This window comes from Emys orbicularis, chromosome 13 (genome assembly GCF_028017835.1).
Source record: "Emys orbicularis isolate rEmyOrb1 chromosome 13, rEmyOrb1.hap1, whole genome shotgun sequence".
NCBI lineage: Eukaryota > Metazoa > Chordata > Testudines > Emydidae > Emys > Emys orbicularis.
This window is the reverse complement of record NC_088695.1, coordinates 31,390,162-31,414,728: the sequence shown is the minus strand read 5'-3', so window position 1 is coordinate 31,414,728 and position 24,567 is coordinate 31,390,162. Positions and strand designations below refer to the sequence as shown.

The 24,567-nt window shown below is 38.9% G+C and overlaps 1 protein-coding gene across 1 annotated transcript in view; it reads left to right on the top strand.

Annotated features, from left to right (window-relative positions):
• The window catches only part of TBCD (tubulin folding cofactor D), a 252,882-nt gene that overhangs the window by 6,005 nt on the left and 222,310 nt on the right, over positions 1-24,567 (top strand). Inside the window, exons 2-7 of the mRNA XM_065415052.1 lie at positions 3,952-4,002; positions 4,226-4,323; positions 6,037-6,138; positions 9,804-9,950; positions 10,723-10,778; positions 13,660-13,792. Of these exons, the coding sequence (XP_065271124.1) occupies positions 3,952-4,002; positions 4,226-4,323; positions 6,037-6,138; positions 9,804-9,950; positions 10,723-10,778; positions 13,660-13,792 (587 nt within the window). The remainder of the gene's footprint in view (positions 1-3,951; positions 4,003-4,225; positions 4,324-6,036; positions 6,139-9,803; positions 9,951-10,722; positions 10,779-13,659; positions 13,793-24,567) is intronic.

The following is a 24,567-nucleotide window of genomic DNA, read 5'->3' as shown; positions in this document are numbered from 1 at the left end:
GGCTTTACTGACTTGTATTTGTCGTCTTTCGACATTTGCAGAGCACGCACACGAATTCCGGTTCTAGTGACAATGTACCCATTTTGATGACATTCAACAACCCAATTATTGAGATCTATCTCTAGCTCAGGAAAAGAAGTGCACCTTGTTGGACATTTTTTCTTGTTTCTGGCGGGACGTTTTGTTTACCTGGAGCGTCTGCAGGCATGGAGCCCCTCGGCTCCCTGTGGTCGCGGAATGGCGAACCGCAGTCACAGGAAACTGAGGGGCTCCATGCCTGCAGATGCTCCAGGTAAACAAAACGCCAATGTATTAGATATTCAATTCAATGATTCCATAGAGTTTAAAATCATCAAATTTTGGTGTAGACCCGTTTATAAGCCGACCCCCACTCTTTGATGCGTCACATTTTTACCAAAAATATTCAGCTTATGAACGAGTATATACAGTAATCTGTGGGCAGAATATTCCATAATTGTCCATTACAGGGTGTTTTGACACTGTCCTCGAAAGCAGTGGCTCTCAACCTTTCCAGACTACTGTACCCCTTTCAGGAATCTGATTTGTCTTTTGTACCCCCAAGTTTCACCTCACTTAAAAACTACTTGCTTACAAAATCAGACATAAAAATACCAAAGTGTCATAGCACACTATTACTGAAAAATTGCTTATTTTCTCATTTTTACCATATAACTATAAAATAAATCAATTTAAATTTTAATTTTGTACTTACATTTCAGTGTATAGTATATTGAGCAGTATAAACAAGTCATTGTCTGTATGAAATTTTTAGTTTGTACTGACTTCAGTAGTGCTTTTTATGTAGCCTGTAGTCAAAGTAGGCAAATATCTAGATTAGTTGATGTACCCCCCCTGGAAGACCTCTGTGTACCCCCAGAAATACGTCTGCTCCTGGTTGAGAACCACTGCTCTAAAGTGTCTGGTACTGGGCATTGTCAGAAGCAGGGTACTCACTACATGGGCTACTAGTCTAATCTGGCGTGGGAATTCCTATGAAGATCTGTCCAGTGGTACCAATTTAATTTATTGAACCCTAAAGAGTGAAATTATAGCATGAAAAAAACCTATTTTCCCAGTTCACTTTTTCTAACATTATGATCTTAGGGCTTATTTCAAGTTGCTGGATAGTGATGGGCATGCAATTTGTCAGGGTACTGAGACTATGTACATGCTACCACTATCTATAGTATAACTTACGTTGCTCAGGGGTGTGAATAAGTGTGTGCCCTCCCCCCCTCCCAGTAATGCAAGTTACACTGACCTAAGTGCTGGTGTGGACAGCGCTATGTCAGTGGGAGGGCTTCTCCCACTGACATAGCTACTGCCGCTCATGGGACTGGAGTAATTAAGTCGACAGGAGAACTTTCTCCCTGTTGGTTTAGAGTGTCTGCACTAGCAGCGCTACCTGTAAGCTCTGTAGTGTAGCCATAACCTGAGTTGTAGTTAAACCCCCTGGGGGACTGCTTAGTTGCCTTCCTAATCCCCTCCTGGGGGAGTCAATAGAGTTCATCAGTTTGCAATTGCTTAGATCTAATTACACAGTCCCTTCACAGGTAAAGCTACCATTGACTTCAATAGGATATTGGTCTTTGTAAGAACTGGAGAATTGTGATTGTTGCTAATAGATAGCATTGTGTTACCCATATCAGTGGAGTTATGGGGATGAACATAACAATATTAGTGAATTGGTTTAAGTTGGTTCCATAGTGCCATCTAGTGGTATTTTTAGTACAATGCTGTTAAACTTGCATTGCATCTGGGTCCTAACAATTGGTATGGTGAAGAGAGGAAAAAACAAAAGTGGAGGAGCAAATGAATAAAGAGCAGAATGATTTGCATAGGAAAAGAAATGCAGGAAAAAGGAAGGGTTAGAAGGATGTTGTTTTGGTTTTAAAGGACAAAAGAGTACGTTTTTCCTAAGAGAGATAAGGTATACAGAGGAAGAAGAATAACCCGATGGGGTGAGAAGGAAACAGACAAAAGAAGAAAGGATATGTTAGAGTGTAGTGAGGGGGAAAAACGTCATCATTTAGGCTATAACTTGATTTCCCTGGCAGTTATGTCCTACAGTAATATTTATATGTTACACATCTCCATCTCAGCATGGTTCATTATTGCTGAGATGATGCAGTTTTACTTGGACTTGCTTTTCTGGGACTTGCTGTTGTTTAATTGCTTTTCTTGTCATTGTGGGCAAGACCTTTACTACTTAATCTTGATTTTTTTTGGTCCATTGTTGATAGGACATTTTCCTACTTGAGTAAAATTCTAAAATGACGCAGGTTATCATTGATGCAACACTTTTTTTGCTGCATGATCTTTTCTGAAATTTAATTCTTATTTCTCGAGATTCTTTAGATTGGCTTTTACTTCTTTAAATTAAAGGTGCTTTATTTGTAGAGGTTGTGACAGGTTGCATTCCTGGCATTACAAGTACTAAAATGCATAGTACAGGTTGTTTGGAGTCAGAATTTCCCTGAATAAAAAAATACATTGCTGTGACCACAATATAGTAGGTAACATGGAAATCTCTTGCAGGTGTACAGTATTTGATGGTAGAAAGGGTTTCTTTAGAGGTTTTTTGCAGTGGTTTCAGTTTGTAGCTGTTCAGGCAGGGCATGAGAAATCCATTTGCCAACAGTGAGTAGGAAACTTCCCTGGCAAGTCGGGGTAGCGGCTTTACCTGTCAGTTTCTGAAAAATGCTAGCCCTTATACTGGTGAAGAATACCTTCCAAATGTGAAACGATGCAGTATTGTCTTCTGAAGTCTGCAGTCAGGCAGGCAGCTTGAAATAGTAGAGAGGTGTGAACTCCACAAGGCCCCACATCCTGGCTTCAGTGCATAGCCAGAGTAGCTGAGCTGTATGCTGAAGAGTTTCTCCAGTCCTGGAGAGAAGAAATGGTGGAGCTGCTCCATGGTTGCTTTCCTGTGTCCACTTCCCCAGCACTGGCGTAGCCTCTCTAATGTGATCCATTGGTTGCTGTTGGATATGCATGATAGTGGCTCCAGCAGCCTTTTTCCTACCCTGCTTGGACTCTAGAAGTCTGTTTATGAGGATTTTCAGCTGGAATCAGCAGCTGTTGATGGTGAAGGACAGAATAGATTGCAATAGCTTGAAGATGGGTGGGAAAAGGAGTATGTCAAAGGGACAAGCAATGGGAGGGGTGAAAGGGGAATAAGTCCGAGCTATTGGGAGTGCAGGATAAGGCTGGACTACTTGCAGCAGCTACAGTCCATACTCAGTATAATGGTGTCCTTCATTTGCAGTGCTGTATCAGAAATATATGACTGACTGCTTGATCTTGGGAATGGAGAGCTACAGTGAGATCAGCAAGTGGAGCACAGCAGCACACAGGGTGGGGAGGTATAACAGTGGCCTCACTCACACCTCTTCATCTCTGTGCTTATAGGTTTTCCCTTAGCAATGTGGAAGAGGCCTAGAGGAAACTATGGGTCTGTGGGTGCCTTTACTATGAACCTCATACTACATTAATGGACAGGATGCATGATACGCGTAACCTCTCTGAGAATTTTGTACTCTTTGGTACTCTGATATGCAGTGGAGGGCAGTGTCCGCATTTAGCCATTAAGGTGGAAAAACTTTAGTATAAGTTTTGTAGCAGGGAGTATATTTAAATAAAATTAACACTGTCTTCACTCTAAAGATAACGTCTACACTACAAGCTAAGGATATGATTCCCAGCTCACATACACATAGTAGCACAGGCAGGTGCTGAGTATGTATCCGAGGGGTTCAGGCAGGTTTGTACTCAGCAGAACTAAGCTGTGCCTCTGCTATCCATGCTACTGCGGCTACACTAGTATTTATACAGGTGTGTACGGAGGTGGAAGTCACACCCCTACCTCACAGTGTAGATTTAGCCTAATTAAGGACATCACACTTGAATAATTTAAATCTCTTTTTTCAGTTATTATGGACAAGTACCAGGAACAACCTCACTTGTTGGATTCACACCTAGGTAGGAACATTATCTCTGTATGTTTTTTGTGAATATTTTTTGACACAAGCTGCTAAACTTAAATGATTCATGTTTGCCTTGTAAGCCTGCTGTGGCTGGTGTTAAACAGTATGCTATGTACTGTTGTACAGCCACTTCCTAACTTTTCATGATTAGAAACATGCAAGCTAATTCTAATGCTTCCTGTGTTTTATTTCTCCCCCCTCCCCTCCTTCTTCTCTAGAGTGGATGATGCACTTATTGCTGGATATAGTGCGGGATAAAAGGTCTCCTTCTCCACTAGTACATCTGGCTTTTAAATTTCTTTACATCATTACAAAGGTATAAATGAGTTTTTTAATAAATGTAAAAACTTTCATCAACTTATTTGTTGGTTAAGAATGACTTTCTTTTTAAAATATTTGGAGTGATTTTATATTTCAAAATATTGCAGTTGAGTTTTGAATTAAAAATAACACAATATAGCTTTCTGACTTACACTGTTGTATTTTAGAACACATTAAAATAGATTTTAAAATATTGTATAAGATATTCATCCTTTTTATTGTTTTTTTTTTTTTATAGTGTTGATCACAGCTTAATAAAGAGCGATTATCTTATGGGCACCTCCTCTCCCATTTGTGGCCATGAGGATCACTTCCCCCATTTGCAGTCCCATAATGTATCTGTGGCTGCTGCTGCAGCAGCAGTTGTCTACATGCAAAATATTTAGATACATTTAGCTGTCTTTTAAATGTGATAAGTGTTTAGTCTCGTTTTGAAAAAAGATACATCTACTGTGTGCTTTTGTTCTTCATTTTTATCTCTTGTTCCCATCTGTTCTGTTTCTCTCTTTCTATCTCCACCATTGCTCATGTTTTTTGCCGCATTCCCCTCCTCTTCTCTCCCTGCATATGTTTTTCTGCTGCTTGGACCCTTCTCTCATAGACATTCTAGTCCCATTGGTGGCTCTGGTCCCAGCATGTGAATTTTGTTTCCTCTCTTCCTCCTTTTACTTAGCTTTGGCCCCTAGTGCAGGGAACTAAGTAGGCTCTTCCTCCCCATTTCCTGCTACTTTGCCTGTTTTTACAGGCCTCTTGACTCTTCTTTGCATTGACGACACTGGACAACTGTAGAAGCAGTTGGAAACAACAAGTTGGTACCATGTGACCTATCACCTCTCAGTGTTGAACCATTGCAGTAAAAGATCTTAAAATCAGAGAAGACAAAATATAAAACCTTTGTTCAGCAAAAGTGTTAGTTGCTCATGAGGCTCAAAGTGGTAATTCATATGCTTTTCTCACCAGTAGGGTTGCAGACTAAGTTAATGCTGAAGTAGTCAGGGCCAAATCCTGGTCATGTGGAGTTCACCCTTGACTTCAGTGGGGCTAGAATTTGGAGATTCTAGAATGGTGTCCATTTTGTGTCGCAGTGGCATGTCTCCCCATTACTTGAATTTAAGAGCCACCTTGAGACACCTACTCAGTGGGTGATATCATGTAGGTAGTGTTCTGACTGCTCATCTCTTTGGTTTGCCTGCTATCTTATTAGCAGAGGGGCAGTAATGGTATTCTCCTAGTTCTGGATGGGAAGAGTGGGGTGGAGAAGAAATTTTGCCATAAAGGTCGAGCAAAAGAAGGGATGATGAAAGAATGTTGTGGATCTCACAATTACATGGTTGGTTTAGTCATATGGGGCTGTTTAGTTTCTGGACTACTGAAGTACTAGTATCAACAGCAACATTAAATGCATTAGGAGGGTGCTGGGCATTTCTTGAGCAAATTATTAGAAGTTAATATTTTAAAGTTGAGCTAGTTAAATTCTGCCACTGACTCTAAATTAGTTGGTGATAAATCAAGATATCCCAGCTTGTCACCCAGTAACAGTTTTAGTTTGTGACGTGTAGTATTTTAAGATATTACCAGTTTATTTGAAAGTTAATTCATATCACTTCTGTATGTACTGAACATCAGATATAAGATGCTTCCAAAAGTTGTCTTTGTATTATTTTCCTTGAACATGTTTTATTAAATTATGAAGTCATTTCTTTGGTAGGTACGAGGGTATAAAATTTTCCTCCGACTGTTTCCTCATGAAGTAGCTGATCTACAGCCTGTTTTGGATATGTTTGCAGATCAGAATCCTAAGGACTATGAGGTGAGATTCTCCCCCCCTCCCTTTTGTTTGTTTTAAAAGGGAAAAAAGCCAAAGAAGGTATTGTGTAGAAATGAAAATGGCGCAACATAGCTTGATGCAATTAATCTCAAACTGGATATAAAAGTATATATTATATGTCACTTCATATCATGAAACACTTAGAAATGTCAACCTGATAGCTAGATTTAACATTCTGAAGTGTCCTTTTCAGAGGAAAAATGTGGTCTTACTAAAAGATGTTCTGTTGGATTTTTCCATTTTTATTTTTGGGAGTAGGGAGGTGTGTAGGTAAGTGAGTGTTAGTAAAATTGGTGTAAACACCAACAATAGAAGATGCAAGGGCTAAAAATAAACTATAATGGACAAGGGTTAAACTAAATTTAAAGGGGAAATAGGAAAGGGTTAAATACTGAAAAAAAATTAAGTAGGGGGGAGAGAGAACATAGGCAAGGGACTAAGGAACAATTAAAAAAACAACAACAAACTTTCTATCCCAGATCTCCCCAGACAAAGGGGGTTATATTATAGTTTGTTACATTGAAATGATGAAAAATTGTGAAAATAAAATCACAGAAGACAGGATAGTTCAGTCCTGTCAGATTTTAAGGCCTTAATTCCTGTCCAGACAACTTGGCATCAAGTGAGTATGTTTTAAGCCATGTGCGGATACAAAATGTATATCGGCAGATATAAAGCGGATATCCACGGAGCTGCAGGGCTCTACCTGGAACTGCAGCATGTTGGGCACTTCTGCCGCTCGCAGGAGCCAGTGTCTCGTGCGGGCAGCTCTTCTGGTGTGGCTGTACCGCCCTCAGCCCCACCTGCTGGAGTGGGCACCAGGCTCACTGGCAGCTGTCCCTTTTCACGCAGGTGTGTGCAAGTGCCTTGCACGCTCCTGGAAAGGAGATGCAGACCTCTCTGTGGAAAGGACTCTTGTCTGGGAATGCGTGAGCCCCCCCGGCAGAAAACAAGTTATATTTTGGGGACATTGAGGAAAATCATAACGTATCTGGGCAAAACATATCAGTTACATTTTTCAACTGTTGAGTGCCCAGTCCTGAAAAAACCCCAAAACATTAAACTGTTTGTTTGCTGACACCTTTTGCCTTTTCACTGAGGAGTAAATTCAGGAGACTGAGTTATGAAACTGTGTTATGAAAAGGCAAAAAATGATTTTGCCATGTAGCCAGCTGCTGTAATGTTTGAGATGGCTGAGAATGTTCATAGAATCATAGAATATCAGGGTTGGAAGGGACCTCAGGAGGTCATCTAGTCCAACCCACTGCTCAAAGCAGGACCAATCCCCATACAGATTTTTGTCCCAGATCCCTAAATGGCCCCCTCAAGGATTGAACTCACAACCCTGGGTTTAGCAGGCCAATGCTTAAACCACTGAGCTATCCCTCCCCCAGGGGTTCTAGGTAGGAGAGTCTGTTTGCTTAAATATTTTTTTTTTCTATCCAACAAGATGACATGGTGTGAACTGTAGTTCTTGAATTCCTGCTAAAGGTGGTGATTGAGTCCAAAATTTGTGGTGTTTGACTACTCAGTGAGGAAAACTATACAAATGTCTTGTTGAGATTGAATTAAAAAAAAAATACTTCCTTTATACTGCTCAAGCAACAAGGCTCATCAGTATGAAACGGTGAATTGCACTGCAGTTGGGGCTCAAAATTTACATTAGCCAGTTGCTAATTATGAATACCCTTTATTGTTCCTGCCTGTGGTATGATCCAATATACCATTGTTATTAATAACCAGCACACAAATGGTAAAACTTTCAAACATAGATGTGGGGTTTTTATTCTATCAATGTTTTGATTAAAATACAAGAAATATTTTCTCTCAAAATTGGCAATTTCTACTAAATTATTCAAAGATACTTTTCAACACTTTAATCTGTGAATAAGTATCTTTCCAGACTGTAGAAATGCGTATATAAAGGATGAATTTGCTTGCACAGTGAAACTTTGATTTCTCAAGTGATTATATTGGGGAAGCATAGACATGAGAAGTTATGAAAAAGTTGCAGATGCTTTCTCTTGTTGTTAATTTAAAATGAGTATGTAGGAATTGCCCTTCAGTGTTTGAGGAGACATATCAATTTAAACCACACTCCTGTCTGAAAATCTACTGTTGTTACAAGTAACATCTAAAAATACTGTTAAGAGATTAAAGTAGAACACATTTCTCTTTTTAGTTTTGTGCACGTGACAATGTCTACAGTAAGTTTCACTTTTACTCCTGTATAGTCAGTTTCCCCATGTTTGTGTTGGTCTTTCACACAACAAGAATAGAGAGAGAGATTTTTTTTAAAAAGACCCAAACAAACAGGAAAATGGCAATAGCTAATTTATGTGATTTTTTTTTTTTTTTTTTTTTCCCCCCCCCAGAGACTCTCAGGACAGGTGTGGTACCTGACACTTCTTTTAAACTAATTTTTATAAGTTTGCTAGATTTCAAGTTGACGGGGCCACCCTGAGATTGCTTAATCAGGGCAGACGATTCCGAAAACTGGTGGTTATTCTAATACTTAGATTCACCAAGCCAGCAACAAAACAGCTTCTACAATACCTTACTAGTTACTCAGAAGCCAGAAATAGAGTTCCCTTAAAACAACCGAGCCTTGGGCTCCCACCCAGACAGCCAAGTCAAATATGAGGATTACTGAAAACCTTGTTCATCATATAAAAAGTTCTATCAGTCCCAAAGGATCAGATACTTTACCCACCAGGTCAATGAATATTTCAGATCTTACCCAAATACACGCTTACGGCCAATTCTTATTAACTAAACTACAATTTATTAAGAAAAGAGCGCGTATAGGTTAAAAGATCATTATACATACAGACATGAATAAAATTCTTAGGTCAGTTTCATTCTGAGGTCAAAGCTTAGGTGAGCTTTAGAGTTGCAAAGAGTTCTTTCAGAATTAGTTCCACAGGTTATAGTCCAATATCAGGGTGATCCAGACTGGAGCCGGAGACCTCAGTCTTGTGACTGAAACTTCCCCTGATAAAGCTTAAGTAGATCTGAGATAACAGGATCAGGGCCCCAGAGTTTGTTTTATAATTCTCTGGGAGCCTCTTGACAGCAGGCATTCCTTGGGTGAAGCATTGCGGCTTTGAAGTAAGACTTCCTATTTCATCTTCACCATCGGTAATTAGCTGCATGGATTAGCATAAGGCAACTTCCCATCTCCAGCCATTTACAGGTAGTTTACTACAGACTTCAAAGAGAAATAAAGACAACGATATTGTTACACCCAAACTTCATCAAAATGTTAATATTCCCTTTTGATCTTTGAATCAATAGAACATAGTGACAGACAGGAACCATCTGATTACATTGTCAATATCTAACAATATGAATGTAAACACACACAAAATTACAATCATTATCTATTAATATGTCTCGAAAGGTTCAATCTGGGTAATTTTATCCTGCTAGTTGCTTAACCCCTTCTGGCTCAGTGTCACAGCAGCTCTTAGTATTTGGGTGCTGCCACACTCCTATCTCCTGTGATATTCTAGGGCATCTCGCATCTGAATGGCTTTCCCTGTATACTTAGGTTGCACACTCCTGAGAGCATGGGCTGTGTCTTTGCTCCAACAACATACTTGGAGCAAACAAATAAAGTTTGTTTTATTATAATTTTTTCCTAGACGTGGGAGACTCGCTACATGCTCTTGTTGTGGCTCTCCATGACATGTCTGATACCTTTTGATTTGGCTCGTCTTGATGGAAATATCCTTTCTGAAGAAGGATGCACTCGGATGCCAATAATGGATCGCATACTCAATGTAGCAAAAGTAAGTGCTACTTGGTTTTCTACACAAAGACCTCACTGTATTTTATTATGTATGATACATTTTGACCTCTTAATGTCCAGGCCTCATTTTGCTTGTGTAATACGAAAGGGTTTAGCCCACAGTTGCAAATCCTGCGTAAAGTTTTTTCCATTCTTTAATGTTAGAAGGAAATTAAGTTTTTCATTCTTCTAAACTGGTAGACTATTTAATTTTAAGACACTATATGGTATAAATGGATATCTTGTTAGACTAGTTGATTTCAGAAGTAAATGGCTAGTGTTTTCATGCTATAAACCCAGGTTAGTCAACTTACAGTCCCAAAGGAAATTAGTTTCTCTAGAGCGAACAATGATATATGAAATAGATGTGAAAAAGTGCTCAACAGACTACAGCCAGCTTGTCTGAAAAGTAGCATCTGTGCAGATGCTTTCCCACAAAGCTTAATCTGATGTAAAATGAAATGGTTAAATTACAAATCCCTTCAGGATGGTTTTATAATAGCATCAAAAATGAATAGCTGATGTTATTGACATTAGTCTGTATTGCTTTAATGCAACAGTACAGAAAAGATGATCCCACTTTGAAAGACAGTGAGATTTCTGGCATGTGGCTTGCTAAATGGAAGATTGTTTAAACTTCTTACTTTCGTAGGCTTAGTCCAATGTTCATAAGAATAAACATTAAGAAGTGCATATTTTCAAACCTGTTGTGTAGTTTTATTACTAACTCTGTCTCTGCAAACTCTGACAGTTAATTTTCTTTTTACCTTTAGACTTACCTGGTTGTCAGTGATAAGGCTCGAGATGCAGCTGCTGTACTGGTTTCCAGGTAAGTCTTGTGCTGATCTTGGCAAAAAAAGGAAATTTTAATTTCTTAGCTTGAAAAAATTTCTATTGGTAGTACTGGGTGGATTTACAGTATTGGCAGTAGTACATGGAATACTTTACTTGTATGAATGTAGCCCCAATATATGGTGATGAAAAGTCATTGCCATCAGGCAGCTGTTTGGCCTATCTGAAATAAGCATATTACTTTCTCTTTATGAGGGGACGGGTGTCTATCACAGTTGATGCTTTTAGCAGTCTTCGTCAGTACTGCCAAAAAAATGGAATTTGAATTTCATTTTCTTGCCTGTAAGGAGTGCTCTTTAGTATAGGATTCAGAAAGGGTGGAAAATCATTCCCTACTGCTGCTGATCACATAATATATTATGTGGATTATGAGAGGATTTCTGTCATCAGTTCTGTTAATTGGGTATGTTCTTGGAACACTAAATTCATGCAGATGGACTAGTAATATTTAATTTCATTCTGTGTAACAGTCCTTTTGTCATCTTTCTTTTCCCCTCTCCCCCCCCCCCAAAAAAAAAGTAGTGCTGCTATTTTCTTTGTTTTTTATTATTGTCAAAGAAGCCTTAAAGTGAGTTAGACTTAGGATGTTGGAACATCCTAACCACTTATCCTACATTACACGTGTTCGAGCACCAAATAAACCTGCCTGTAACAAAGTTACAATAATTCTCTGTCACAGAGCTGTAAGATCGAAAGTTTGTTTCTCTCACCAACAGAAGTTGGTCCAATAAAAGATATTACCTCACCTACCTTGTCTTTCTAATAGGCCAGTGGATATATATTTGGCGCTGTCAGCAGCCTGTCATGTTTTCTTGTTCTAGTCCAGGGGTCGACAACCTTTCAAAGAAGAAGAGCCATTTTTTTGTTTTTGTCTTTGACCAAAATATTTTGAGAGCCGCATCACACGCAAAGCTACTTGTAGAGTTAGAATTTATTAACTAATAATAACTGAACATATTAAAATTATTGCTACTCATCCATACTTGTAATGTAACTTCTGCAATTTGAATATAAACAGGATGGGGCAGGGGTCTGGGGTGCGGGGTCTGGGAGGGAGTTTGGGTGCAGGAGGGTGTTCTGACCTGGGACAGGGGGTTGGGGTGTGGGAGAGGGTGTGAGGTGTAGGCTCTGGCCAGGAGGCGCTTACCACAGGCGGCTCCTGGCCAGCGGCACAGCAGGGCTCTGGCCCCACGCCGCTCCCGGAAGTGGCTGGCTGCTGGCACGTATCTGCATGCCCCTGGCGGGAGGGGAGGTGGCTCCGCGCATTGCCCCCAGCACTGTCCTCACAGCTCCCATTGGCCGGGAACTGGCCAATGGGAGCTGTGGGGGTGGGCAGCGCACGGAGACCTGCTGCCCCCCTTCCTCCAAGGGGCGTGCAGAGATGTGCCACAGCCAGCCGCTTCCGGGAGCAGCATGGGGCCAGAGCCCTGCTGCGCTGCCGGCCCGGAGCTGCCTGTGGTAAGCGCATCCCGGCCAGAGCCTACACCTTGCACCCCCTCAAAAAACGGCTCCCTGCAAGGGGGCAGCCAAAGAGCCGCATGCGGCTTCGGAGCTGCAGGTTGCCGACCCCTAGTCAATTTTTAATGTGCGCTCCCACCCTGTCACTTCCCAAAAAAACAAACCTAACCAAACTCTTCAAAAGAGCTAATCTGCATCTTTTTTTATCTTCTTCCCCCCCCAAAAAAATTAAAATTCCATCCACCACTTTGTATTGTAAATTCAGTTACTATAAGGCATTCATAAAGATGAGTTATTCATGAAAAGAGAGAAGTTTAATAGCTGGACTGAATCTAATGTCCAATCTGACTCGCCAGTAATACTGTACATTAATGTAAGTTTCAAGCACTTGCTAACAAGATGACTTCACAAAGAAGCCCTGTGTTTCTGTGCAGGGTGCTATTCTGCCACCTTGTTGTCAGTCCCCCACCGCCTTTTTAGTTAAAATCTAATTTGCATATGGATATGCACTCATAACAAATACCAGATAATTGAACTGGAGAACAGTCTGAAAATATTTTGATACACAATTGGATCTATTGATTCTTAATGTAAGGTTGTAACATTAGCAAAATTATCCTTTGGCGATAAATTCCAGTGACTCTTTGCCTTAGGTTTTACTTGGGAGGGAATTTGATCACATGGTTAGTGTACAAATCAGGGAACCAGGACCCCTGGAATTCATCTCTCTTTGGGACTGTGGCTACTTTGCTGTGTGGCCTTAGGGAAATTGTTGTAACTTTTCTAAGTCTGTCTGTTTTCTCTGTAAAATGGGTATATTACTATATTTCTCAGAATGTGGTGAGGATTAAATAATAAAATGTTTTTCATATGCTCAAATAAAGATGCAACAAATACAGATGATATATTCCTTGCAATATCTAAGACTAACATGACTGTACTGCTGGTGATTAACACTGAGCAGTAGTGACACATCTTATAATTTTTGAGCAAATTCTTCAAATTTGCAGAGGTTGATCATTTTTATTTTTGTTTTGTTTGAGTGCAGTGGCTTCCCATAAAATTGAAACAGGAAAAATAATGGAAAGCATCTTTTTGGGGATTCCTGAAAAAGCTTAACAATTTGTAGTTCCCTACAGTTAAATTGATAAATTTCTTAAGAATTCCAGTTACAGGACGCTGCATTTATAAATGAAATGAAATATTCTAGGCTAGGAGTTCATTTGGAAATAGCAGAGTTAAACATCTGACATTTGGAATGTCCCTACCAAAAATGTCTTGGAAAATGTCCATTTGACAGTTGCCTTTTAGGAACTGAAACCAGTTTGGGTAACAAGCAAAAATAGTTATTAATTGGATTGCTCTGAATGGGTAACTTGCAATGTGTTTTTCTGTGACAGGTTTATTATCCGCCCTGATGTCAAACAAAAAAGAATGGCAGACTTCCTGGACTGGGCCCTTTCAACATTATCTAAGTCCTCCTTCCAGACCATGGAGGGGACTATTGTAATGGATGGCATGCTTCAGGCCCTGGTAAACACCTGTTGATACTATAAAAGATAGTCCAAGTAAATTAATGCGTTTATGGTGTTTTGTTCCACAATGTGCTAGTACTAAGGCACATTCCTGTTAAAATGTTCAGCCTTACAGAATTATGTTTGTATGATACGTCATTTGGGTTTTTACTAGAACACTTCTAAATACGTGCAGGTTCTCTTATTGGAGAATTACTCTTTTTGCCATTGAAAGATAAAATATAAAAGTTGGTACCCATCCTAATTTTTAAAATATGCGTTTGAATACAAACTGGTCACTTCCTAATTCATCATTTATTTCCAGTTTGGTACAAAAAGCTGAAAATGTGGCATAATGGTGATATTAACTGACAATGTCCAAAACGGAAAGGACAAGATTTTCAAAAGTCTGTATCCCTTGTAAGATCATTCAGATTGGATATCTAAAATTGCTAGTGATTTGTGAAAGTCTTGGCCCAGTGTTCTATTGAACTGGAATAATGATCTAACTATTTTTAACAGGCTATTTTATTTCGACTGTCTTTGTATAATCCAAAAAACCCCAAAACCAACAACCCATGTTATGTAGTATTTTTGCATTAGTCTGTTTTTCAGCTGTTGCTTCCTCCAGTGACATTGCTTGCATTAAATAGTACTAATAGAGCCTATAAATCAGAGGTTTATTCCAAGATTGACATTAAAGACTAAAATAATTTTTCTCCTATGAATAGTGTATTAATTTCATATCGTGTCTAACTGTAACCACTCTCCATCAATGATCTTTTGGGTGATTGCACTCCCCTTTCATATGTACAAATGTCCAAGATGTCATATGTAAATAAGATCGTGTTTGTGGTTTGTCCTTATTACATATAGATAACTTTAAGGATGATGTACATGCTTGATGCAACACTTTATAATATATTGTATCTAGCATTTATTGTGATGTTTTTTAGTGCCCAAATATATCGGAGTGTGCTTTTGTTTTGGTTGGTTGTTTTTCATCAAAGCTGAAGTAACATAAGTGCCATTAAATAAAGTGTATTCTTGCATAGTCTTATTGGATTCAGGATTTGCTAACATGCAGTGAGACTTTCCATAACTTGCATAAATTTGCCACTCCCAAATAACAGCGTTGTATGTTTGTTGTGGTGCATTACTAAACACTGATGCAAGTTTCTGGGGCTGTAGTTGACTTTTTTTGGTCTTCACTAGCATCCCCAAATCAGAAAAAATGACCATGAGCTACATTTAGAATAACTTGTCTTAAGCCTTGTTGTTCAAGAAAGGGGAAGTGTATGTATTGCAGTGCTTTTTCAAAAGAGTTAGAAAACAATGTTTCATCATCTCCTTGTCAGATCTGGAAAAGCAGACTGTAGACTGTTCTGAGGTGCTTGATGAAACCTGCAGGGTGTATATTACATTAGTGTTTTGTCATTCCTTTGAGTTTGGCTTTGGTTTTATCCACCTGTTCATTAATGCGTGTTAAGCGAAACAGGTGAACACTTAACAAGTAGAATCGAAACCAGAGTGTGATTTAATCCCTGGAAGCAACAGGTTTGATATGATGATTTATTTTCTTCCCCTTGTGGGAAGGGAGCAACTGTTTGGCAAATTTATGTCATTTGTGTGTTCTACTGTTGGTAACTCACATTCAAGTCATTATTGGCATTAATTGTTTAAAATGCCCTTAAACCTTTACTTGCCTTCAATCCTGAAGGGTTTCATATCAATTATAGAAATGAGAAACAAATGGACTCAAAAGGAAGAGAGGTTTTATAAAAAAAAAAAATTAATATCTTAAAAGTAGAGTAGAATATGAGTAAATGAGTAATTATTTCTTTCAGGAAATTCATTTTAGGAAGCTCTACTTTTTTTATACTGCACACCTGTTGAAGTAAAATCATTAGTCAAAATATAGATTTTTTTTTTTCTTCCCTTCTCCATTGGAGAGGCTGTATGGATTACATCGTACTGTTCACCCTAGTTAGAATTTTGAATAACTGATATTCAATAAATCATTGAGTGGTGTGGAACAAAATGCAGCCTTGGCATGTGAGCACTGAGATTTGTTAACAATCTCCAGAAATCTTTACGCTATCCTTTTTGACCCTTATAGTACCTATTTTGTGATGATAGCCCCACCTGCACAGTCTCCCTTGACTGTGAGTCTGTCCCATCCCAAACAAATGAGCAAAGACCACACCCCAATCATGCTGAATTAGCATGATAGTAATTGATTCTGGTAAGGGATGGTCAGAAATTTATTACCCTCGTGGAGCAAGGGTGAGAAGAGACACAATTTCTTCCCTGGGCTGATTTGAAATGCTTTCTGAGATTGATATTCAAAGAATGTACTTTGGAACTTGCTTTTAGTGAGCTTGGATATGGCAAGACTGTTTTGAATTAGAATGAAACTCACAAATTGTTTCAGTGCAAGTTTCAATTCTGGTTATAGTGGATCCTCCACCTACTGCAAAAACTTTCTCTTTGTGTGCTGGAAAACCTTGGCTATAAGAATATTCCACTGATCACACACAAATGCAGGAGTTCTACATTGCTTCTGGTTAGTCTGCCTCTTCCTCGGTTTAAATTTCAGTGACTGGTTATGTTACTGTTTAATCTAACTCAGCATTTTAAATGGAGCAGGTACTATTGTGTCATGATTCTTGTTGAAACATGCACTATGCATTACACATCTAAATTCCACTGAGGGGCTTGGTTTTTTTTACACCTGCTGACAGTAATACATCATTTCACAACAGGTGTGCCTTAGCAGGAAGCACTGCTTGTAGTATTTCAGATTCAGTTTTTAAAAGCTTTTTTTCTTTTTCTGTAACTAAAAATGCAACATTTTAAAATGTACTGTGTATATATATATATATGATTTTCTACTTCTATAGAATAGGCAAGGTCACAAAAGCTGAATTATGAGGAAATGATTTATAAAATCTTAATTTATGGAAACATCTAATGTATTTCAAGGATCTGCATTCTAAATTATCTTGGTCTGAAGGTTTGCTTTTAAACCTGCCATTATATCAAGTAGCCTTTTAGTTATTGCTGCAGGGTATAGCACTCCCAGTTCTTGCGTGACAAAGATGACATAATGTTGAAGTAGCTTAGGGCATTGAAACTTATTAAACCTTATTTAATTTGTTTTATAAGTGACTCAGTATACAAACGTGAATAATAATTAAAAATAAAACACCCTACACGGTGATTTGATGAAACTTGGGAACCTGAAGAACGACGTTTATTTGTATCTAAGAACAGGGCATTTCCCTGAGCTGCCTCTAGTGTAAGGATTGCTTGGTAATAGTTTCACACTTATATGAATTGTGCCTCAGGGAAGAGTCAGCTCTTCTACACTGTCCTTTCTGACCCAGAGGCACAAAAATAAATATTTGGTGTAAACATTGCCCAAGTCTTTTTATATTTTTGGTGTTATCAGATAATTAGTGATTTTGGGGCTGTCTATTGCTCTTAGGGATTTTATCTTTTAAAAGAAAATTGCTTAGTTCAGGGCTATAAAAAAAACAAACTGCACAAATGTAAGGAGAATGAAGCTGTGGGGGAGGGGGGAGAGAAGGGCATATCTTTCCAAACCCTGTAGATGGGGAGGCCACTGGCTTCTTCGCTGCAGTAATATCCCTGTCCCCTTCCTGATGGGCTTAAATGTTCCAATTTCCCATTGTGTCACCTTTGCAACTTTTCCCATTTCTCTTTCTCAAATAAACAATTCGTTTAATTAAACTTTTTATAGGAGTTTTCATAGTGACTAGTTTGAAGTTCAGAATTTTAAGTATCAGAAGCCTGCTTCATTTCTTGCCAAGCCTTTATGCTGCCTTGGGCTGCTGATACTAAAGTTGTAGACGTTCAAATCTGTATGTGCTCAGTTAGTCTCATCCCTTGACCTCTGTGTAGTTAACATGGACATGAGTTAGGCAGATAAATTCCCTCCGCCCCCAATGGTTTTAAAATGTTGCTTGTATCGTCAAACTTCTTGTGGGGGACAACACACTATAACTTCTGCTTTGCCCTGGATCTGTTTCGTGTGTTCCTATTAATGTATGAAAAGCAGGTAGTTGCATACTTTATTATTACCCTTTGAATTAGTTGCTGTGCAGAGTTTCACACAAGAATAATTTGAATGCAATGTTGAGTGTGGTGCAGAGCCAGACGGTAGCAATTCCTGGTGGTAAAGATTTGGTATTAAAATACTTTTATACTTCAAACCAAGAATCTTTAATAAAATATATTGCATGAGGACATGATTTTAAGGATTGTCTTTTGGAAAAGGTTCTATTATTTTCTTGCTTTACTGTCTGATATAGTTATGCTATTGGGAGGTAATGAGACAGTTCTAGCTCTTCCTTATGTACTTACGGAGTCTTTGTATAGGACCACGCAACTCAAAGATTTAAAAAACCACGAAGTCTGAAGTTTGAATGTAGATGAATACAAACTTAGCTTTCAGTTGATCAAAATTTAGAGAACTTGTGACAACTGAACTGTTTTGATCACTCTGCATAAAATTATGCTACATATTGAAGTTTGCATGACAATGTACTAAACAGCAAGTTCAAATATGCTACATATCGCTATATGTAGCATATAGAGATAAATGTGAATGCTCTACTGAAGGAACACATTTATGAAATATGCTAGTTTCCCATCTGATGTAAACAGAAATTATATGAGGAATAAAATAATAAAGGGTCATAATTGAGTTACTTTACCATAAATTACATTAAATAATCTTTTCGTTTCGGTGAGGTCCATTATTCTGACTGTTTTTCATCTTAATGTTTTGTCTACATTATTGTACCTAGCCCAGAGGTTGACATAGCTGATTGTTTTCTGGATATTATTCATTTGACCTCTAGGGGTTGCTCCAGAGTGATAGAATATACTGTTTTCTCGCCTCCCTCTGAAGGTTGGGATTATCCCTCCTCATCTTGGTTTATTAGAGCCGGAGGATAGCTTCAAACTTGTGTCTCCTGTTTGACAGCAAGACGTGCTTGTTGCCAAGCAGTCAGGCCACCCTTAATAGTGATGATTTGTATAGCTTGGGGAATATGTCCCAGAGGTAGTACTGATTCATACATCTCATAAAGGCCAGGCCTAAATGGGATATTTAGACAATTGGAAGGTGAGGGGTGTGTGTGTGTGTGTGTGTGTGTGTGTGTGTGTGTGGTGGTTGTTTTTTTTCTTCATGATTGCTAAAACTAGTTTTTGTTTGTACCTTACACCATGTTGTTTCTAAAACAACAAAACCAGACTTGACAGTCAGATCATTAGTTATATGGCAATGATCTTCTCTAATTTGTAGGTGGCCTAATTACTTAAAGGAGAGGGAGTTACATACCTTTCAACAGGTTGGTTAAGTTGGCATATATTTTATGTTCTTATTAAAGTGGAAGGAACATGGCGTAACTTTATGATTACCTGGTACATCCAATAGGCAGCTTCCTTACGTTCAATATTATTTGTTGCTGACCTTAAAATTTTCTAAATAGGAGGAAAACAAAGAATATTAATTGTTTCCTTTGTATCATATTTTTCTAAGAATGATGTGCCTTGATGTTTTTCTTGCTTAAAGGCAAGAAAACTGAATCTAAATCTTATTTGCTCTCTGTTTACTCTCTGACTTTTCTCCTTCTCTTTTCTTTTCCATTCTCCTTTCATTGGAGCGAAATTTAATCTTTTTTTAATTTTTAAAACCATCCAATGTGTGCTCTAGGATTGCAGAGTTGTTCTGAGTCCATCACTATATCTTGTACATATAAACAACCAATCCTGTATGCCAGGAAAAAATATGCATGCTACTTTTTTGAGACCACCATGCAATTAAAATGCCTTTTATTTTCCCTGGAAAATAAATCTTGTACATTTGAAGTTATTTAGTGGTGATACAAAAAGGATTTCTTTAAAAATTGGGCCTGTGCTTGGTTTTTGCTTTTTTTATAATGTATAAAGAAAGCATGAAATTTTGTTTTTTGTTTGTTTTTTGAATGTCAGAAATATCTGGAATATCAAGTCAGGTTTTCCCTACCTCTTCTGGAAGATCTCTTGGGCATCTAAGAACACATTTATTTGGAGTTCTCACAACTTGGTTACTACTTCACCTGGCATCTTAAAACATAATTTGCTGGGAGAAAGTAATATGGGTGTTTGTTTACTTTGAGGAGACACATTTATCTTAAACATCTTTTACAGGAGCATAATAATTTAGTGGAAGGTTTTATCTGTCCCTGTATTGTATTTTTGGTTGTGCAAAAGAAGTCTTTTGATCTTTTTGACTTACTGCATCTCTTCAACCATGACCATTTTATCTCCTGGTGAAAACATGCTATCCGTTAAGTTGGGGTTTCTTTAGGTGGACAGATATTTTAAAAATGAATTGTCTGGTTGAAAGTTTGCATTTATATATTTATATAACACCTGCTCTAGTGTTAACTAGTTGTCTTGTAGTTATATTAAAAACAACAAATGTTTGTCAGCCTTGTGTCACTGCTGCCTACTTGTGTTGGTGCCGTTAAGGGGTGGGAAGGAAGCCTTGCCTTGTGTCCAGAAGCTTGCTAAACTCAGAGCTGCTGTGGACCTCCAGGAAAGCTGATTCTCTAGGTATAGCACCCAATTTGAGTGCCCTACCACTGGTCCTAAAGACTTCAGGAACTGATAGCAGTAGTGATCCAGCCAGTATCAATACATGAAACAAGATATGGGCAGATAATCTCATCTGTAACTAGTCCCAGACCATTAGGTCTTCAAAGACCATAGCTAGTTCCTTTTAGACTGTTCCATGAAGTGAATGGGTCACCAATGCAAAGCATGGAGCTTGGTGTTATGTGCTCAAAGCCTCCAACCCTATTAAGCAGGTGAGTCACTGCATTATGTACCAGCAGGAACTTTTGGATGCTTTTCAAAAGGAGCCCTAAGTAGAGCACATAATTATATGCAGTGTATATTGGAATATACATATATATTAGAATATAGAAAGATCCTCTCATAGGAGTCGACATGAAAAATATGTTCTTTATATAGCGCATTGTGCTATAGACCCACTACAATGATTATTTCATTCTATTAATTGCTGGTAATTATAGTGGATTAACCTCCTATTACTGAATGATCCAATAACTCAATACTTAGAGTAGATGCAGGGTTATTCTTTTCAACATTCATGGTAATATTTGTGTGTATGGGTATGTCTACACCGCAAATAAAAACCAGCGGCTGGCCCGTGCTAGCTGGCTTGGGCTAAGGGGCTCTTTAATTGTGGTGTAGCCTGAGCTCTGGGATCCTGCAAGGTGGGAGGGTCCAGAGCTTAGACTCCAGTCTGAGCCTGAACGTCTGCACTGCAGTTAAGCAGCCCCTTAGCCCAAGCCCCATGAACCCAAGTCAGCTGGCACGGGCCAGCTGCAGGTATCTAATTGCAGTGTAGACATACCTTTAGTGTAATTTGCCTTTTGAAAAGAGGCAGCAGCCATCAGGTTTTCTAGTATAGCTAACAGTTCTACAGCAGAGCTGTCTCAGTGATTTTATTAACACTTGAGTATGTACTGTAAGTAGAAGCCTTCCTTCACTGCTGTAACTAGTGGTGGAGTGGTTCTCTACCGGAAAGTAGGGAATAAAGTAGTTCAGCTTATTTATGTAGCAAAATCTTTGTAGGAAAATTGTTGCATGTTTTATTCCACTGTTCACCTTTCAGAGAATATGATATGAAGGAAAGCATTACAGAGAAATTGTCAACTTGAATTTTTTAAAATTGGCTATAGGAAAATCAAAATAACTTTTAAAAAGTTTCCTTTAAATAGTATGTGCTGAATAGTTTTTAAAAATCCTCTAAAATATTTTGTTTCCCTGCTCTCCTTTTTATGTCTAGAAAGATCTTTTTTTTTTTTTTTTTTTTTTTTTTTGGCCCTGAGAGCAATGTCCCCAAATATTATCTAACTTAAAATTGCTCACCTATTAATTACTTGCTGCTGCTTGTTTATATAGGGGGAGGTACCTTCTAGTTGCGTTTCCTGAGGGGACAGGATAAAACTCTCACAGTGGCCATTGAGGATGTGAAACTTAAAGGCTGGTTCACTTTCTCTCATGGAGAAGCCTGTGGGATGAGGCCAGAATGGAGGGACTACAAAATCCAAGTTTCAATTCAAGGACTTTTCAGAAAATTGTTCTAAATGGGAGGATTTAGGGGTGCTGTGGAGAAGATGAGGGTGAAAGTAGGCTTCCAAAATCTAGACATCATGGCGATCCATGGAAAAGGGCAACCCCAGAGTTTCATGAACAGCTGCCCATCTGTACTCCTGCAGGAATTGTACTGCCCTTGGCTTGAGTCCCCTTTGCTCACTATAACTCTGTAGGAGTTTATTGCTTGAAACAGCATTTGTTCTTGCCTGTATTTCCACACAGAAATAATGTATTTCTGTTATGGTAGTGTCCAGAAGCTATAATCAGAATATAAGGACGTTGTGCTAAGATAATACAAAGATAGATGAGTTGCGTATTTTGGTGAGTAGAAGATGGTGCTGTGGTTAATGGTTGGTCTAGTAATCTGCCCCAAATTCTGCAGAATGGCTTCCTCATGGTCTTGTGGACTTGGTGGTAGATGGCAGATGGTGTAGCAGAAGTGTCCACACAGCCAGGGTGGCGATGAAATAGGCCTAAGTAGCTTGCTGCAATGATCTTTCTTTAGTAAACATAGAGACAATCTAGACTAGTTTGTCGTGATAGGCGTTTGAGCAGAATTGGGCTGTATATTTGAAAATAAATTATTTTTTATACAGATTTGGTACCTTTATACAATGTTGTTTATGATGGTAACTATATTGCTACTGACTACATTTTTGAGGGAGTTTGCACTTCATAAGTTATTTAGGGCTCAATCATGTGCTTGAAAATTTCCCTAGTACTAATGTAAGCTGTCCGGGACAGGATATTGGGCAAGATGGACCACAGTCTGACCCAGTATGGCAGCTATATGTTTAAATATAAAAATAAACTGATATAAATCTTCAAAGCCCACTGTGTAGCTTGTAATACAGTGATCAGAAATACTAATTTAGGATCCTAAAATGCAATTTAATAACAAACTAAAAGCAGGTGCCTAGCCTGAGGGTATTTTTGTTGCTTTTAAACTATACTTGAAATGACATAGGCATGTAAATAGTTGGTGTGTGTGTGTGGAAATATTTCTAGGGTAGGGCTGTGTTCCTATTACTTTAACTCCTGGCCATATTTACCTTGGAGATTTCTTTCCTTGTGAATGACAGAGGAAAAATAAGGTTCTCGATACAGTAGCTTTGCTGCATATTTAGAGGAGTGTTTACAGATTGTGCAGAAAAATTCTTTGGATACCTTTGGTCATTTTTGTTTGGCTTAAGTAGCTTTCTCTTGATTGTAATGCTAACTGAAGCCTAATCCTGTTGAGATTTTTAACTGTAGCTCTAAATATGCCTCAGCAAATTCTGTTTCCAGAATAGATTTCATTTTTATGTGGGTCAGTATTGTGTTCTGATTTTCAAAAGGTTTATCTACATTGTTGACTGGGTGGGCAAAAGGATAAGATAGGAAGGTGAATTATGTGTATTTGTGAAGTGACTCAAGTTTTTGGTTACTCCATCATTTTCTGTTTTCTAGAATTGACCTCTATATAAGAGATATAGACTATATTAAAACCTTAGCTAAATCCTTCATTTATGGGAAATGCTATTTTTCTTCATTTTGGATCCTTGATTATTGCTATGTATTATTGCTGTAAACTGCTAATAGCTGCTTCATATCACTCTAGTTCAGGGGTCGGCAACGTTCGGCACGCGGCTCGCCAGGGTAAGCACCCTGGCGGGCCGGGCCAGTTTTATTTACCTGCTAACGCGGCAGGTTTGGCCGATCGCGGCCCCCACTGGCCGCGGTTCGCTGTCCCGGGCCAATGGAGGCGGCGAGAAGCCGCGGCCAGCACATTGCTCGCCCGCGCCGCTTCTCGCCGCCCCCCCCATTGGGCCGGGACGGCGAATCGCGGCCAGTGGGGGCCGCGATCGGCCGAACCTGCCGCGTCAGCAGGTAAATAAAACTGTCCCGGCCCGCCAGGGTGCCGAACGTTGCCGACCCCTGCTCTAGTTGTACAGTAGCTGCATTTCAGTAGTGGGTAGAATCTTTCCTATAACTTGTTACATTATAGAGGATCCCAAAATAAAGCAATGAAGCTGAATAAATACAAGGTTGTTATATTCTTTTTTTTTTTTTCTGTGCTACCATCCTAAAGGGCCCAGGACACAGCCACAGTTCTTGTGGCTGAAGCTGTGTGTGTGTGTGTGTGTGTGTGTGTGTGTATAATATATATTCTTGTAGCTGTATATTGCACAACACCTTGGGTGTAGCCACACATTTGAAATTAGTGTGCGTGCTGGCCAGCTTTTCAGTTGTAATTTTCTCAAGCAGGTCTGCTATTCATCCAAAATGATCTGTAACACAGTGGAGGTTGTTACATAGAGATGACTGTTACATGTGATAAATGGCATAAACAGGCACCCCCCACCCACCCACAACTCTTGCTGTTCACTACAAGATAATCTTCCCCATAGAAATTAAAACTGAAATATGCAGCAAGTGTCATTTATTGTGTGAGAGACTCACAAATTTCAGTTGTTGAGCTTTAATATAGCAACAGTCTAAAACAGTAAGAGAAGGAAATTGTAGCTAATTGAAACTAGTTGGGTGCTTTTCTCCTGCATTATTTTTTTCTCAGAAATCAAAACTATCTCCTGATTTAAAAAAAAAGGTTGG